This window comes from Pelobates fuscus, chromosome 8 (genome assembly GCF_036172605.1).
Source record: "Pelobates fuscus isolate aPelFus1 chromosome 8, aPelFus1.pri, whole genome shotgun sequence".
In the NCBI taxonomy this organism is placed as follows: Eukaryota; Metazoa; Chordata; class Amphibia; order Anura; family Pelobatidae; genus Pelobates; species Pelobates fuscus.
In genome coordinates this window covers 117,839,499-117,857,833 of record NC_086324.1, presented here as the reverse complement: position 1 = coordinate 117,857,833, position 18,335 = coordinate 117,839,499, and the positions used below count along the sequence as shown (strand labels likewise).

Genomic DNA, 18,335 nt, shown 5'->3' with positions numbered 1-18,335 from the left:
AATCTATAGGACCATGTTACATTGAATTGCTATTCTAAATCTGTTCAACATGCCTCTCCAACTCTAGAATATGATAATACAGGTCCTCCCTCTCCTTTCCCCTCCCTTGGTCATTCTATCTACAGATTTCCTTAATATACACATAGTCCGGCTCCCCCTACCTATTGTGGTCAAAATCAACTTTACCTCTTATATATTATCTTATTGTTGCCAGAATCTCTAACCTCATTCTCCCCATTAATACCCACGTAGTAGCCGTAATCTCTAACCTCATTCACCCCATTCATACCCACGTAGTAACCGTAATTTTATCATAAGTGAATAAACCCATACTATGAAATTGTACTTATAACCACTCGTGTATGGATAACTTACTTACATTCTTATTGTAACGGAACGCAGTATATTAGTCCACGATATCCGTTGGTATCCTCAGGAAATCCACAGTCAAGACAGAAAGCACGGCAATATTCCCCATCCTCCCAATAACCGGACGAAACACAGTTTGGGAGTCAACAACTCGGTTTATTCACAGGCAGCATATTTATACAGTTCCCCATGCAAGGGGTTTCCAGACAGTAATTCCAGGGGATTTCTCCCAACATGCACTGTGACTTTCCCAACAGGCATTGCTGCACGAGAAGGATACTCCCACTAAAATGGACGCTTAAGTGGATTATCTCCTCGTGCAGCAAAACCGACAATTGACGTTAAAATACACAATTCACACAATATTCGGTACTTTATAATAATTGAACGTTCGGTAGATAGCTGGGGTCGGAGCGCACACTTTGTGAGAATACCGCTCTGATCCCAGCTGAATTGACCGAACGCCGCACATAATACAATAAAACATTAAAGTGGGTTTAAAAGTACCGAATAAGTACAGGACATATAATGTACCGAACGCGGGACTCCCGAACGCTCTGAAAGTCCAGCGGTGTTCAATCATCGAGTAGCCGTTTTCCGTTCCAGGCTCTCGACGACCGAACACCGCTGCAGAGACAAAGGATCCAAGATGGCCGACCGCCGCATGGTCGGTAGCCGATCGGCGGCCACCTAGGAGAGCCTTGAAATACCGATTGCAACCGGGGTGCACTCGGTTACTTGGTGCCACATGACTGGTGAAGATGTGGTCTACCTGGGGAGCCCACATTCGTACGGTGAACGGCTGTACATAGCATTATCACAGGTAAAGACTTGCAGTATACATTCAGCCTATGGACAACCTACGATACATATAAGTCAGAAGTGGCTAGGTTTGCCACAATGCTCCCCCAGAACCAAGCCGGCATACACAGTCTGATCCCAACGGATCGGCTTGGGGATGTCCGGGGGAGTACTCACAGATCATTTTTCTAATTCCGTCTGTCTGGATAACCCGTCGGCGTTACCGTTTTGTTTTCCTGGTCGGTAGTGGATGGTAAAGTCAAAGGGCTGCAGCGCCAAACTCCAGCGCAACAGCCGGGCATTGTCTCCCGATACACGGTTTAGCCACACCAACGGGTTGTGATCTGTGAGTAAGGAAAAAGGTTGTCCATACAAATACGGCTGTAACTTTTTAAGGGCCCACACCACGGCCAGGCATTCTTTCTCAATGGCGGCGTAGCTTACTTCGCGGGGTAATAACTTGCGGCTTAAGTAGGCTACGGGATGCTCTCCGCCATCGGCTCCCACTTGGCTCAGCACTGCCCCCAATCCAAACATTGAAGCGTCTGTGTGGACAAGAAATCTTTTAGTTGGATCAGGAGCCATTAACACAGGAGCATTAGTTAGGGCGGTCTTGAGCTGTTGGAATGCCTGCTCACACTCTGGGGCCCAGACAACCAGTCGAGGAAGGTTCTTTTTGGTCAGGTCCGTCAGGGGTTTGGCCAGGGTACTGTAGTCGGGTACAAATTTCCTATAATACCCTGCAGTCCCTAGAAACGCTAGCACCTGGGTTTTGGTCCTGGGGGTAGGCCACTTGGCCACGGCCTCAATTTTGGCTGGCTCGGGTCTCTGCTGCCCACACCCTACTCGGTGGCCTAGATACTGCACCTCGGCCATCCCTATGTGGCACTTACTTGGTTTTAGCGTTAACCCAGCTCCCCCAATACGATCTAGGATCGCCCCTATATGTTGGAGGTGATCTTCCCAAGTCTGGCTGAAGATGGCTATGTCGTCCAGGTAGGCACAGGCATAGTCCTGGAAGCCGTCCAGTAGTCGATCTACCATCCGCTGAAAAGTAGCCTGAGCGTTTTTCATCCCAAAGGGCATGACCTTGAACTGGTACAGGCCAAACGGGGTGACAAACGCCGACTTGGGGATGGCATCATCGGCTAAAGGAATCTGCCAGTATCCCTTACACAAGTCAATGGTAGTGAGATACTGGCCCCGTGCCATTTTATCTAGCAGTTCGTCTATACGGGGCATCGGGTAGGCATCAGACACGGTCTTGTCATTTAGCCTCCGGTAGTCAACGCAGAATCGGGTCGTGCCGTCCTTTTTAGGCACCAGGACTACCGGCGATGCCCAGGGGCTATCGGAGGGTTCGATAACCCCTAACTGCAGCATTTCATCCAGCTCGGCCTTCATATGAGTCCGGACTGATTCCGGGACTCTATATGGTGCCTGTCGCATAGGTAGCTGTCCCGGGGTTTCAACTCGGTGGGTGGCCAGCGGAGTGTACCCAGGTAAATTAGAGAACGTAGCCCCTTTAGCTACGATCAGCGCCTGTATCTGGGCACGCTCGCGAGGGCTTAGCCGCTCCCCCAGTTGAACCCCCCGGGAGGGCTCTACCGGCTCTTCCTGTTCTAGCAGATCAGGTAGTGGTAAGTTCTCCTGATCTTCCATGGCGGAGGCACAGATTGCCGTCACATCCTCTATCCGCTCGTGGTAGGGTTTGAGCATGTTGACGTGAAGCATGCGTCTCTTCCCTACCCCGGAGCAGGGGCCAATCACATAGGTAGTGTCGCATCGCTGCTCCACTACCTGGTATGGGCCTTGCCAGATGGCCTGCAGCTTATCTGTGCGGACAGGTTTTAAAATTAAAACCTTCTGCCCCACTTGAAAGCTGCGGTCCCTGGCTCCCCTATCGTACCATCGCCGCTGACGTTGTTGGGCCGCCTGGAGGTTGGTGTGTACAGCCTGGGTTAGCGCCTCCAGTCGGTCTCGGAACTCCAGTACATACGATACGATAGGGGTTTCGCTAGCGATACTCTCCCCCTCCCAGTGCTCCCTAATTAAGTTTAAAGGTCCCCGTACTCTTCTCCCGAACAGTAGTTCGAATGGGGAGAACCCGGTCGATTCTTGGGGAACCTCTCTATACGCAAAGAGCAGGTGAGGTAGAAACCTCTCCCAGTCTTTGTGGGTTTCCCCGAACGTCCGAAGCATCTGCTTCAGCGTCCCATTGAATCGTTCACATAGTCCATTGGACTGTGGGTGGTAGGCTGAATTGACTATGGGCTTAATGCCACACACCTTCCACATCTGTTGGGTAACCTCAGCAGTAAATTGGGTGCCCCGGTCAGATATTATCTCCTGGGGGAACCCTACTCGGGAAAATACTTTTATTAGAGCTTCCGCCACGGTTTCAGCGTGAATGTTAGAGAGGGCTACCGCTTCGGGATATCGGGTGGCGTAGTCCACCACGGTTAAAATGTATTTCTTCCCAGAGGGACTGGGTTTTGGCAGGGGCCCTACTATATCTACTGCGACCCTGCTGAAGGGTTCGGCGATAATGGGAAGGGGGCATAATTTGGCCTTGTGGCGATCCCCTCGTTTTCCTACTCTCTGGCAGACGTCGCAGGACGTGCAATATTGTCGCACATCCTGTGAGATTCCGGGCCAGAAAAACGCGTGCGTTAGGCGGTACCGGGTACGGGTCATCCCTAGGTGTCCTGACAAGGGGATATCGTGAGCAATTCTGAGCAGCTCCTGCCTATACTTCCGTGGTACCACTAGTTGTTTGTTAGTCAAAGTGACGGACCCCCCCACGTCTTTGGCCGTGATACGGTACAGTAACTCTTTTTCCCACGTGTAATGCTCCCCCTCTAGCCCGGTCTGGTCAGCTTGTGCCCGGTCCCTATAGACTTGTAGAGTGGGATCGGCCTGTACTTCGGTGATAAAGGTAGTCGGGGTATCCCAGGATATGGAAGTCGGGTGAGGGTCGTGGTCTCTTACCTGAGCCTCAGAGTGTATCGGTGTAGCCGTGGTGCGTGCCTGTTGCCGTGTGGTTACTGGATGGGCTTCCTGGTAGGGTGCCTGTGGAACAAAGGCAGAGGTCATCTGACCCAAATCATTCCCTAACACAACATCTGCTGGTAAGTTCTGCATTAGTCCCACTTCTACTGTCCCCTCTCCCGCACCCCAGTTCAAATGTACTTTCGCCGTGGGTAGTCGGTATACAGCTCCCCCGGCTACCCGAACGGCCACAGATCCGCCGGTATGTGTGCCCTCTGAAACCAAATGGGGGGCTATCAGGGTTAAGGTAGCTCCCGAATCTCGCAGACCCTGTACTTCGGTTCCCTCAAGGGTTACCAGTTGTCGGTGATGTTGCCGGTTATCAGTGGCTCGGACCGACATGACTTCGTGTAATATGCCCAGAGGTTCCTCCGCCTGCACACTTTATAAATCCTGAGTGGCGGGGTCCCTCTGGTAATGGTGAGCAGCCGCCCTGGGTGCGGGGTTTGGACGGCCCTGATTCCAGGTGGGCCTGCTGCGATTCTGGGTGCATTCTAGCGCTAGGTAGTCCTGGGGGTCGGGAGTAGCTTTTGGCTACGGGTCCCTGGGGTCTCCGGGCATCAAAATGTTGATCGGCCAGTCTAGCCGCTTCCGTTAGGGTAAGGGGTTTCCTGTCCCGTACCCATTCTTGCGTCTCCGGGGATAATCCATTAAAAAATTGTTCCAGCAACATCAGCTGGCGCAATTCCTCCATGGTGGTGGCGTTGCTGGCCTGGATCCACCCTTGGGAGGCCTGATCCAATTTGTGTGCCCATTCTGCGTGCGAATCTCGCTCTGGTTTGCGTAAGTGTCGGAACTTGCGCCGGTATGCCTCTGGGGTAATGGCATACCTCTCCAAGATTGCGCGTTTTACTTTGGCATAATCTTTGCTGTCCTCACTGGGTACAGCACGGTACGCTTCGGCTGCCCGACCTGCTAGTTTGCTTGCTAGCAGTTGCACCCATACGGACCGTTCTAGCTCATGCAGATCACACAGTCTTTCAAAGTCCTGCAAGTACCCGTCTATTTCGTCCTTTTCCTCGCAAAAAGCCCTGAAGGCCTGGTACGGGATCTTGGGCTTTACTGGGTTGTAGAGGGACCCTGGGTTTGACTCGGTTCGAGCCAGGGTGTGTTGCGGGCTGTGTGCCATAACATATTCCTGCACATTTGCCATTACCGTATTTAACATGGCATCTGATATCGGTTGCGGCAAAAACGCTAGCCTGGTCCTCATTTCTCTTTCGTAGAGCGTTTCCTCCATAACTACCGGGGGGGTAGCGCTGCGGGCTTGGTCTCCCTCCATCAGCTCGGCAATGATTGTCGCCTTGTTTTTGCTGCTGGCTACTTTCCCTCTGGCTTCCAGTAGTTCCTTTAACGTCTGTCGCTTCAGTATGGTATAATCAATCTCCATACGAATTGCCTTTGCTTTCCTCGTTCGGTAGTTCCAGTTACACGAACTCCGTTTTTCGGCTGTAAGGTTCGGATCCCACCGCTGCCACCAATTGTAACGGAACGCAGTATATTAGTCCACGATATCCGTTGGTATCCTCAGGAAATCCACAGTCAAGACAGAAAGCACGGCAATATTCCCCATCCTCCCAATAACCGGACGAAACACAGTTTGGGAGTCAACAACTCGGTTTATTCACAGGCAGCATATTTATACAGTTCCCCATGCAAGGGGTTTCCAGACAGTAATTCCAGGGGATTTCTCCCAACATGCACTGTGACTTTCCCAACAGGCATTGCTGCACGAGAAGGATACTCCCACTAAAATGGACGCTTAAGTGGATTATCTCCTCGTGCAGCAAAACCGACAATTGACGTTAAAATACACAATTCACACAATATTCGGTACTTTATAATAATTGAACGTTCGGTAGATAGCTGGGGTCGGAGCGCACACTTTGTGAGAATACCGCTCTGATCCCAGCTGAATTGACCGAACGCCGCACATAATACAATAAAACATTAAAGTGGGTTTAAAAGTACCGAATAAGTACAGGACATATAATGTACCGAACGCGGGACTCCCGAACGCTCTGAAAGTCCAGCGGTGTTCAATCATCGAGTAGCCGTTTTCCGTTCCAGGCTCTCGACGACCGAACACCGCTGCAGAGACAAAGGATCCAAGATGGCCGACCGCCGCATGGTCGGTAGCCGATCGGCGGCCACCTAGGAGAGCCTTGAAATACCGATTGCAACCGGGGTGCACTCGGTTACTTGGTGCTACACGACTGGTGAAGGTGTGGTCTACCTGGGGAGCCCACATTCGTACGGTGAACGGCTGTACATAGCATTATCACAGGTAAAGACTTGCAGTATACATTCAGCCTATGGACAACCTACGATACATATAAGTCAGAAGTGGCTAGGTTTGCCACACTTATTAGTACTGAATAATATCAAATCATAACTTTTGTGACCAAAACTTGTGTAACTACAAAATACAAATGTAAAATCACTGAAAAATTCCTTCATGTCAGACTCCATAATTGGAGAAGTGTACTAATGATATCACGTTATACCTATTAAGGCAGTGTTAATACACAATATGTGAAAAAAAACTCTATAAAGTTCCTTCATATCGAACTCCATAATTAAAAAAAAGTGTAGATCCACTAAATTACATATGTGCTTTATACCATTCTTATATATATCCCATGTGCCGCCTTCAAATACCCATCAGAGATATAGTATATAGAGTTTACCGATCTCCTATATGATTAATTATATAAAAAACGGAGGAGAATAAGGGAGAAAGGGCATCTTAACAAAAAATAATATATGATGGCTATATATTGTGGTGTAGTTGCATAACTACCAACATTATGCCAGACTAGCATTGCCTTAAACCATAACTTATGTCAAACCCCATATATGAAAACAGTGTAGATTATTTAAATTGCAAATATTACCAGATACCCTTATCCAAATATATAACATTCTTATCTTTAGACATAACTCTGCCCACTGTCTTCACAGTTAATTATTATAGGCTTCGAAAAATAAGTTGATCTTCAAAAAAAATATATATAATAGTAAATAGTCATTGTCTTGTTCCAGGTAGGTGGTCATTAATTTGGTCAACTTAGTAAATAGTAATTGTTTTGTTCCAGGTAGGTGGTCATTAACTTGGTCAACATAGGAAAATAACTATTGTAGATTCCAAAATTGGAGTTTTTCTTGGGCCGCCGAGGCTTCTTTAAAAAGAAATTGTTGATTTTGAAAAGATACTGATAATGCTGTAGGGAAACTCCATCTATATTTAATTCCATGTTTCCTCAGAATGCTGGTCTGAACGACATTTTTTTTCCTTGCCAGCCAGGTCATCAAAGATAGATCTGAATATAACTTAATATCTTTAAATTGGGGATCTGTTATGACATTTTTTTGTGGCGACTGCATAATTAAATTTTTAATAATATAGTTGTTAGAAAAACAGACAATGATGTCCCTAGGTATGTCTGCCGACAAATTCTTTGCTCTATGTAGCCTGTGGTATCGTTCAAATGGGAATTCTCCAAGTGACAATTCAGGAATTAGATTTTGAAAAAAGGATTTAAAAATTGGTCTAGATGATCATAGTTAATAGTTTCAGGAACTCGTCTCAATTTTATATTATTCCTACGAGATCTGTCTTCCAAATCGGTAACCTTTGTCTCTAGTGCTTTAATCTTCTCGTCCAATTGATTGTACTTTAAAGTTAAATCTTCGTTAGATGTTTGAATTTTCTATAGAGTATCTGCCTGATTTTGCAGTATAGAGGATATATTAGCTATTTCCAGCCTTAACATATTAGAATTATCTTCCAGATCTTGTTTTAATTTCAGGTATAGAGCTTCCAAAGCTTCATTAAATGTTTGTTGTGTGGTATATTGGTGAGTTGCCGGGAAGGATTCTGGGATTAATGGAGCTGATTCTCTACGATCTTCCAGAGATGATATTTTAGTTAGTGATCGCTCTTGAGATTTAGGTGAATAGAAAGAATTTATATTTTTATTTTTTTCCATATTAGCCGTTGTTACTTTATCTTTATCTCTTTTGGGAGACATTAATGTTTTTCTTTCCCTTCTATTCTCCTTTAAGGCAACACCCAGAGGAAAATAGTATTGAGAGTAGTATTGACTAAGGAGAGTATTTGATCACAGTATCAATCACAATATCGAACCCCTCAAATAAGTGAAGGATTATTTAAATGTTAATATCTGCCTTCCAAAAAAAAAAGAAAAGCAATATATATCAATCTGTCAATCTGTCTCACCATTAAAACAGTTGCAATTATAGTTCTCTCACAGCAATTTGTATCAATCTGTCTCACTAGTGAAAACAGTTACAATTCAGGCTCTCTCAAAGCAGCAGGATGCTAGGGTTCAACATATAATATACAGTGTCATTGTCAACATATAATATGCAGTGTCATTGCTAATTAGTTGCAAACAATTGCCTTCCTCCAACTCTCCTACTATATTTTAGCTCCAAGTTTCAGCAGTCCTCACAGAATCCTTATAGCCTCAGGAGTATATGCAGCAAGTATGTATGGCTTAAAAGCTCCCCTATTATACCTTGAGCAGTTCGGCATTCAGTAGTCAGCAAACAACGGACGGCATACCGCTTGCATCTTCATCGTTCTGCAGCATTAAGTCTCGGCACTCTGCTGCTCTTATGTGCTGGACGCCGCTTCTCCTCCTCACACCAGAGCCTCTCAGCCGCGGTAGCGTGCGCAGTCACGTGTCACGTCATCACCCCGCTCTGGATTTTTATTCTTAAAGGGACACTATAGTCACCAGAACATATAAAGCTTATTACATTTGTTCTGGTGATTAGAATCATTACCTTCATGCTTTTTGCTGCAAACGCTGTCTTTTCATAGAAAATGCAGTGTTTAAGTGATAACTTTACTGGCCACTCCTTAGATAGCTGTTAGAGATCCTTCCTGGGTCATGGCTGCCTAAAATGCATCCAAACATTCAGTATCTCCTCCCTCTGCATGCAGACACTGAACTTTCCTCATATAGATTTATTGATTCAATTCATTTCTATGAAGAGATGCTGATTGTCCAGGGCTGTGTTTGAATCATGCTGGCTCTGCCCCTGATCTGCCTCTTTGTCATTCTCAGCCAATCCTATGGATAAGCACTGTGATTGGGTCAGGCTACCACTTCTGATGATGTCAGCAGACTGCTTGTTTTTCTGAGGCAAACAGCATGCAGAGTCACAGATTCAGGCTTGAATACAGTAAGATGTTGCCATATTTATGGAGGCATGAGGGGCCTAGGGGGGCTTGATGGTGGTTTTAACACTATAGGGTCAGGAATACATGTTTGTGTTCCTAATTCTATAGTGATCCTTTAAGAGTAGTGATGTCCTGAACAGTTCGCCGGGAACCGTTCGCGGCGAACATAGTGTGTGCGCGGTCGCGAACACGCGCAATGTTCGGTCCGCACCCTATTCGTCATCATTGAGTAAACTTTGACCCTGTACCTCACAGTCAGCAGACACATTCCAGCCAATCAGCAGCAGACCCTCCCTCCCAGACCCTCCCACCTCCATGATGAATAGGGGTGGACCGAACACGCTATGTTCGCTGGCGAACGGTTCCTGGCGAACTGTTCGGGACATCACTATTTAAGAGTAATACAATTAAGCTCTTGGGGAATGTATACTGTAATACATTTTACCAACAAAAAATATTCCAGCTCGGACCACAGTGGTAGACAGTTTAATTCTCATATATATTCTTTAACTTCCCAGGCGATCTGATTATGTCAGTATTTTTTAATGTTAAAGCGGTACATTGTTTTGTATGAAAATTTGTTGTTTCATATTGTAGGCTTGTAATTCTTAGGACCAACTCACTTAAATCTGTCTAAACAAGAGTCTAGTAGACATCCCGGGTATGATAAAGTTTGAAACACAAAATCCTAAATTATAATATAATAAATAATTATAAAAAAATAATAATATAATAATACATGTAATTAATAATGTAATCAAACCAAAACCATTGAAATTTGTCTAAAAAGATGGTGCAATATTACTAGTCACTGTAATACTAGACAATGCATATTCATTTAGTAAACATCCTAGGTATGAAAAATGTTGAAACACGGGACTGCACAAAGTCTGACGTCACAATCAGGATAATGGAACCTCGTTTCCTTTCTGATTTACTTACCACTGTCATCTCACTTTGAGCAACAAACCGCGCACATCCTTGTAGGTGCTGACTTTTTCTCGGTTGGTAGGATGTAGTCCATGAAGCGACGACCAGTCAGCCGTTCCGGGTTGACAACACCAACAGCAGGACGTCAAGCTCTATTCACAGCCATTGATGGTGTTTGGTGGTTCACAAAGATATGATTGGCAACTTTCCAAACGAAGTCAGGGTAAATAACAGGCTTGTCACTTTTTTTTTTTTAACAAAATGTAGGCATTCCCCAAGCATTAGTCAAGAAGATGCCTGAAGATCTTCTTGTAGTACTTATTTTGTGGTTTCCTCATTGCTGGGTAGAATGTCATTGCTTGGTCTCCTCTGTCAACACCTCCCATGGTGTTATTGTAGTCTATCACTACTTCATGATTTCTTTCCCACCTTTCGTGCGTACCATAACAGTGGAGGTATTATGAACTGTACTCATTAGGCACACTTTCTTGTCATGCCATCGCAGTGCCATCATTTTGCCTTTTTGCCAGGCAACCATTTCTCCAGTCTTCAGCTTCTAATTGCCAAACATTGGTGTTATGTTGGGCCGATTATCCCTAACGGTTCCATAGGCATCTGTTTTGTTTTGCAGAAGAAACTCATTCATAAAGTTCAGGAGGCGAATGAAAGTTGTCGGCTGTTACGCAATAGCCCTGATTTAGCAATGGCTCAATGAGTGAAAGAACGGAAGATGTTGCCATCCCATAGTTGCTGTATTTTGGATTAAATTTTGATCTTTTTCCAATGACTAAATTCTAAATGAAGCCAGTTGACAATTTGCATAGCATGTAGGATTTTACGACAAATCCTGCTCTCTTTGATGCAATGCCTTCCTTTGTAGGCCATTAGACTTTCATCTCTGCTGATATCTCTTTATGGCACATAGCTCCATTGGAAATTCTTTAGAATTATTTGAGAAATTTCCCAAATGTTGTTTAGTTTTGGAGCAGGATGAGTAGATTCATCAAATTCTTTGTTGTTTTCGAAGTGTATAAATGTCAGCAGTTAGTTGTCTTCAAGCGGGTGTGTCAGGCCTACAGCGTGTACTCTGCCAACGTCTGCCAGTGCACATTGCCACTCATATCTGGTGTCACAATAGCGTGCATTTAAAACCAAAAACCTTTTTCACTGTTATAGATTGAATAGCAGTTAGTTGTCTTCAAGCGGGTGTCAGGCATACAGCGTGTATTCTGCCAACCTCTGCCAGTGCACATTGCCACTCATATCTGGTGTCACAATAGCATGCATTTAAAAAAAAAAAAACTTTTTTCACTGTTATAGATTGAATAGCAGTTTGTTGTCTTCAAGCGGGTGTCAGGCCTACAGCGTTAACTCTGCCAACCTCTGCCAGTGCACAGTGCCACTCATATCTGGTGTCACAATAGCGTGCATTTAAAACCAAAAAACTTTTTTCACGTTATAGATTGAATAGCAGTTAGTTGTCTTCAAGCGGGTGTCAGGCCTACAGGGTTTACTCTGCCAACCTGTGCCAGTGCACATTGCCACTCATATCTGGTGTCACCATAGCATGCATTTAAAACCAAAAAACTTTTTTCACTGTTATGGATTAAATAGCAGTTAATTGTCTTCAAGCGGGTGTCAGGCCAACAGCGTGTACTCTGCCAACCTCTGCCAGTGCACATTGCCACTCATATCTGGTGTCACAATAGCGTGCATTTAAAAACAAAAAACTTTTTTCACTGTTATAGATTGAATAGCAGTTAGTTGTCTTCAAGCAGGTGTCAGGCCTGCAGCGTGTACTCTGCCAACCTCTGTCAGTGCACATTGCCACTCATATCTGGTGTCACAATAGCGTCCTCCTTGCCCCCTCTCAACCATCCGCCACTCCGTCTCTCGCCTTGAGCAGTTCCCGCTCATCTGCCCACAGTCAGGTGTCTGTCAAGGACATGTTTGAGCGTAAGAAGCCAATGTCAGAAAGTCACCCCCTTGCCCAGCGTCTGAAAGCTTGCTTGTCTAAACTATTAGCCCGCCAGCTTTTACCATACAAGCTGGTGGAGTCTGAGGCGTTCAAAAAATTTGTGGCTATTGGGATACCGCAGTGGAAGGTACCCGGACAAAATTTATTTGCACAAAAGGCAATCCCCAACCTGCAAAAGGAAGTAATGGCATGTCTGGCACACAGTGTTGGAGCAAGGGTCCATCTGACCACTGATACCTGGTCTGCAAAGCATGGTCAGGGCAGGTATATCACCTACACTGCGCATTGGGTAAACCTGCTGACGGCTGCCAAGCATGGAATGTGTGGCTCTGCAGAGGAGTTGGTGACACCGCCATGACTTGCAGGCAGGCCTGCTGTCACCTCCTCTACTCCTCCTACTCTATCCTCTTCCTTAACCTCCTCGGCTGAGTCCTCTTCTGCTTCTGCGTCTTGCTCCACATCAATGGCACCCCCCCAGCTCCCCAGGTACTATTTCACATCATGGATACGGCAGTGTCACGCCGTCTTGGGTTTGACTATTCTGCTCTGTGTCAGTGTGTATCAGGGATCCTTAGGATAGGTGTCAATCTATATCTGCCAAGTGACCCTATGTAGGGGGAACAGTCCCTATTCTGCTCTGTGTCAGTGTGTATCAGGGTCCCTGAGGACAGGTGTCAATCCATATCTGCCAAGTGACCCTATGTAGGGGGAACAGTCCCTATTCTGCTCTGTGTCAGTGTGTATTAGGGTCCTTGAGGACAGGTGTCAATCCATATCTGCCAAGTGACCCTATGTAGGGGGAACAATCCCTACTCTGCTCTGTGTCAGTGTGTATCAGGGATTCTTAGGATAAGTGTCAATCCATATCTGCCAAGTGACCCTATGTAGGGGGAACAGTCCCTATTCTGCTCTGTGTCAGTGTGTATCAGGGTCCCTGATGACAGGTGTCAATCCATATCTGCCAAGTGACCCTATGTAGGGGGAACGGTCCCTATTCTGCTCTGTGTCAGTGTGTATCAGGGTCCCTGATGACAGGTGTCAATCCATATCTGCCAAGTGACCCTATGTAGGGGGAACAGTCCCTATTCTGCTCTGTGTCAGTGTGTATCAGGGTCCCTGAGGACAGGTGTCAATCCATATCTGCCAAGTGACCCTATGTAGGGGGAACAGTCCCTATTCTGCTCTGTGTCAGTGTGTATCAGGGTCTCTGAGGACAGGTGTCAATCCATATCTGTCAAATGACCCTATGTAGGGGGAACAGTCCCTATTCTGCTCTGTGTCAGTGTTTATCAGGGTCTCTGAGGACAGGTGTCAATCCATATGTCAAGGTGTCACTCCATATGTCAAGGTGTCAATATGTCATATGTCAGGTGTCAATCCATATCCATTGTGATTTAGGAATGTTAGGTGATTTATGCCCTTTATGGATTAAAACCAGACTCTGCATCAACTGTGTCATTTTCCATGGGAGTTTTGCCATGGATCCCCCTCCGGCATGCCACAATCCAGGTGTTAGTCCCCTTGAAACAACTTTTCCATCACTATTGTGGCCAGAAAGAGTCCCTGTGGGTTTTAAAATTCACCTGCCCATTGAAGTCTATGGCGGTTCGCCCGGTTCGCCGGTTCGCAAACGTTTGCGGAGGTTCGCGTTTGCTATTCGCGAACCGAAAATTTTATGTTCGCGACATCACTAATCACAAGACTAGAGATACATAAGCAACCATAAACAAATTGTATACACTTGGGATTCATTTTATTGTACATATATTTAAAAGAGTGAATGGGCAATGTCACCATTCAGTGAATAGTGCTTGTCTGTTGAGGTCATCATTAAGGACATATAAAATGTAGAAAATAATCCAGGCACTCCAACGAATTCCAAGAAAAATAGGCAATTTATTAGAACCAGCAGCTACACAGCGACGTTTCAACCCCTCAGGGTCTTTATCAAGCTTGATATCAAGCTTGATAAAGACCCTGAGGGGTTGAAACGTCACTGTGTAGCTGCTGGTTCTAATAAATTGCCTATTTTTCTTGGAATTCGTTGGAGTGCCTGGATTATTTTCTACATTTTATAAGTTTACATTTGGTCCATTCTGGTACTGGGACTTATCCAGTGAAAAAGCACCCTTGATTCCTGGATGAAGGGCTGAGTGCACTTCCACTATTTCTTTATATCATTAAGGACATAGTCCTAAGTCTGGGTGGCAGTACGTAGTACGTTGTGCGCCGATTCTGGTGAGGGGCACGAGGGGAGAGAAGTCACACTATGAATCACTTCAGTATGACAGGTGCATGGCTTTAAGTCAAATTGTAGTTTACAGGATATCTTTTTTTAAAAAGTGTGAAGTTTTGAACCCTGCTTTCCATGCTGCTGATCCTCTTCCTTACCAGTTCACCAGCCTGCCTTTTCGCAGATTTATTTGAGATCTGAAAACCTTGACTCTACAAGCAATGATAATAGTGCCAACTCAGCTGTGTCTGGTCAGGTCTCTGGTACTTGGCCTATATAAGCCTCTTCCTGTCTCTGTACCTTTGCCAGATTATTGGGGTTCCTGTACACTATAATCAAGCTTGTTCTTGTTTCTTCTACCTGTTGCTAAATTTGGACCATTTGACTTTGCTGCTTCTCCTTCCCACTGACCTTGGCTTGCTTTACTACGATTACCATATTTTTGCTTATCTGGCTGCTGGACTCCAAACCTTTTGTAACATCAATACGATTACAGAATAATCTGGCCTATGCATTGAGACCGTCGGATCAGATTCTGCATTGGACCAGCAAGTTGCTTTTAATGCAAGAACTATGCAGACTCAGGCACAGACCATTCAAGTGCTGCAGGATCAGGTACCTGAGCTGCAAAATTAAGTTTGTTCAATGCATAATGAACTTACCAGCAACAGGGCTCATTGTGTTGCGGCTGCTGCTACTTCTACTGTGTTGACATTCCTGTTGAGTTTGATGCATTTGTGCAGAGACTTTCAGAAAGAAGATTGGAAAGACAGGGCTACTTTAAACCAATTGCTAGTCCTTCTTTCTATTCAAGAATTTTAGTGTGCTACTGGGGTTCTCTTGGTTGTCCAAGTACAACCCACATTGCTTGGAAACAAGGAGAAACACTTTCAGTGAGTCCTGACTTCAGAATAGTTTTGTTTTGTTTTTCAGCAGTGGTTCCAATTCATAGCCTAAATATATGTAGAACCAATTTCTACTGAAATACCTCCCCAGTACCTAGATTTGATTAGATGGAGACAGACCAGCAACCCCTACGCAGACTGTATGCTTGTGCCATTGACTTACTATGTCACCCAAGTAATAGGTATATCTGTTGTCCCCTAAATAAAACCTTGTAAAGGAGGAGTACATCAAAGAAGCATTAGGGAAAGGATTTATATTCCTATTTTAGAAAATTGTAAAGAGGGTCATGAATGCAAGACAGTCTTTAACACATTAAGAGTACACCGTCATGCCTTTTGGATTTCGTAATGATCCAGCAAAATATATAGAATACCCAAGGTCAGCATACTAACTCAGACAGTCAATTTAGTAAGCTCAGGTTTAGAAGGTAAATTACCACAAGTTATATCTGCATTGCTCCTGTAAAAGCTGGTATAATCATTATATTTTTGAGCCAATCATGTGAGTGATAACTTACTATTTTTTTTTGTTTATTATTATCATTATTAGGTATGCTTTATTTTTATATATAAAGCATACATAGCAATGATAATACATTTAAAGCATACATAGCAATGATAATAAAAGGAACAAAATCGCAAAAAAACATCTAAAGCATACAGAGCAATGAGAATACATGAAACAAAATAAGTTGTCTCTCACATGATTTTGAGCTAAGTTATTAGCTCAAAAATATAATGATTATACCAGCTTTTACAGGAGCAATGCAGATATAACTTGTGGCAATTTACATTCTAAACCTGAGCTTACTAAATTGACTGTCTGTGTCAGTGTGTTAACCTTGGGTATACTATATTAACTATATCAATCTTCTGTAATGGTTTGTGCCTAAAATATCAGTATCATTGGACTTTTACGCTAATTTATGTTTTATAGTGTTATAGCTAGCATAAACTAGCTCTGTTTAAAAAAGTAATGTCAGTATAAGCTTATTGTAGCCTCCATGTAATAATTGATATTGTAATATGTTAAAAAAAATAATTTTAGACATGTATCCAAAACATTCAATCATCTGATCATTTCACAAGCTTAAACATTAATATTATCACATCTCAGTGTACTGGTGCATCGTGTTGTTATCATAACTGATTTCATAAGTTCCTTCGAGCAAATCATATTACTCAATATATTGTCTTTTCAAATGTTTTTATTAATTAATTTTCAATAACAACACAACAATGAAAAAAAAATAATAACAATAAATAAACAATAATAATTTATATATTGTCTTACCATTAAAACAGATCTTGTTTTATATTTAAGGACACTTTTTAGTAAAATAGCTCTTTTTCAAGGTAAAGGTGAATCTGCTGCTATTTTGTTGAATGATTCATGATTAGCTAATGTTATCGATATCATGTAAAAGTCATAGTAAGCAATAGAGAATACTTTATTGGGTAGGTTATTATGTTTACTTTGCCTTGAACATCTTATAATACAAATGGTAAAGTAAGTATGGAAAATAAGATCTCTGAATTTGTTTTTCTAGGAAAACAAAAAACCAAGTAATGAGACCATGAATATAATTTATGAAGGGCAGGTATTTCACTGGGTTCTTATTTTCCAATCTTACTTGAGTGTCAGAATAATATAGAAATAAAGAGAAAAAAATATAATCACTTTGAAAAGAGTAGGAACAATTTGTGCTTGATACTTACATAGATGTCTGCACCATAAAATCCATCTTGATAAACAACACTGCAGAAATGTATACATAAAATCAGTCATATTAGTTGTAATTCTCATTCACTGAAAAAACTTAACCACATTACCACTGAGAACACATACATAAAACTGTAGCCTTTTATTTAGTGGCTGTAGAACAACGGTATAATGAAAACATTTTTTTTTGTTTTTTTTTTAACAAATATTAAAATCAGATTCTCCAAAAATATCTATTCTAGAAATACAATTGTCACATGAGATACACTATATGGACAAAAGTATTGCGACACCTGACCATTACACAAACAGGGATGTGTATGATATTGCATTCTAAATACATAGACATTAATATTAAGTTAGTCCCCCCTTTGCAGCTATAACAGCTTCCACTATTCTGGGAAGGCTTTCTACAAGATTTTGGATTGCTTCTGTGGTAATTTTTGCCCATTTGTCTAGCATATTTGTGAGGTCAGGCACTGATGCTGGCCAAGAAAACCTGGCTTGCAATCCCCATTCCAGTTCATCCCAAATGTGTTCGATGGGGTTGGGGGTCACAACTCTGCGTGGGCCAGTTAAGTTCTTTCACACCAAACTCATCCAACCATGTCTATATGGATCTAGCTTTCTGCACTGGAGTACAGTCTTGCTGGAATGAATAAGGGTTTTCCCCAAGCTGTCCCCACAAAGTTGGAAGTATAGAATTTTCCAAAATGTCTTAGTATTCTGCAGGATTAAGATTTACAAATTAGGTTGCCAAACAGAGACGTGTGATTTGTCACTCCACATAACACATTTCCACTGCTCCAGAATCCAGTGGCATTGTGCTTTACATCATTTTATCAAACACTTGGCATTGTACTTGGTTATGTGATGCTCGCATGCAGTTGCTCAGCTATGGAAAGCCATTCCAGGAAGCTCCTACATACTTTTTGTGCTGATATTATTGCCAGTGGAAGTTAGGAAACTCTTCAGCTATGGAATCAGCAGAGCTTTGGAAATTTTTACACACCATGTGCCTCGCACTTGGTGACCCTGCTCCGTGACTTTATGCAGTTCTCTGCTTTATGGCTGAGTTGCTACTGTTCCTAAGCACTTTATCTTTTCAATAATACCACTTACAGTTGACT

At 43.6% G+C, this 18,335-nt stretch overlaps 1 protein-coding gene across 1 annotated transcript in view; it reads right to left on the bottom strand.

Annotated features, from left to right (window-relative positions):
- Positions 1-18,335, bottom strand: part of RBFOX1 (RNA binding fox-1 homolog 1) — a 1,085,723-nt gene that overhangs the window by 143,518 nt on the left and 923,870 nt on the right. The window contains exon 9 of the mRNA XM_063430238.1: positions 17,202-17,241. Within this exon, the coding sequence (XP_063286308.1) occupies positions 17,202-17,241 (40 nt within the window). The remainder of the gene's footprint in view (positions 1-17,201; positions 17,242-18,335) is intronic.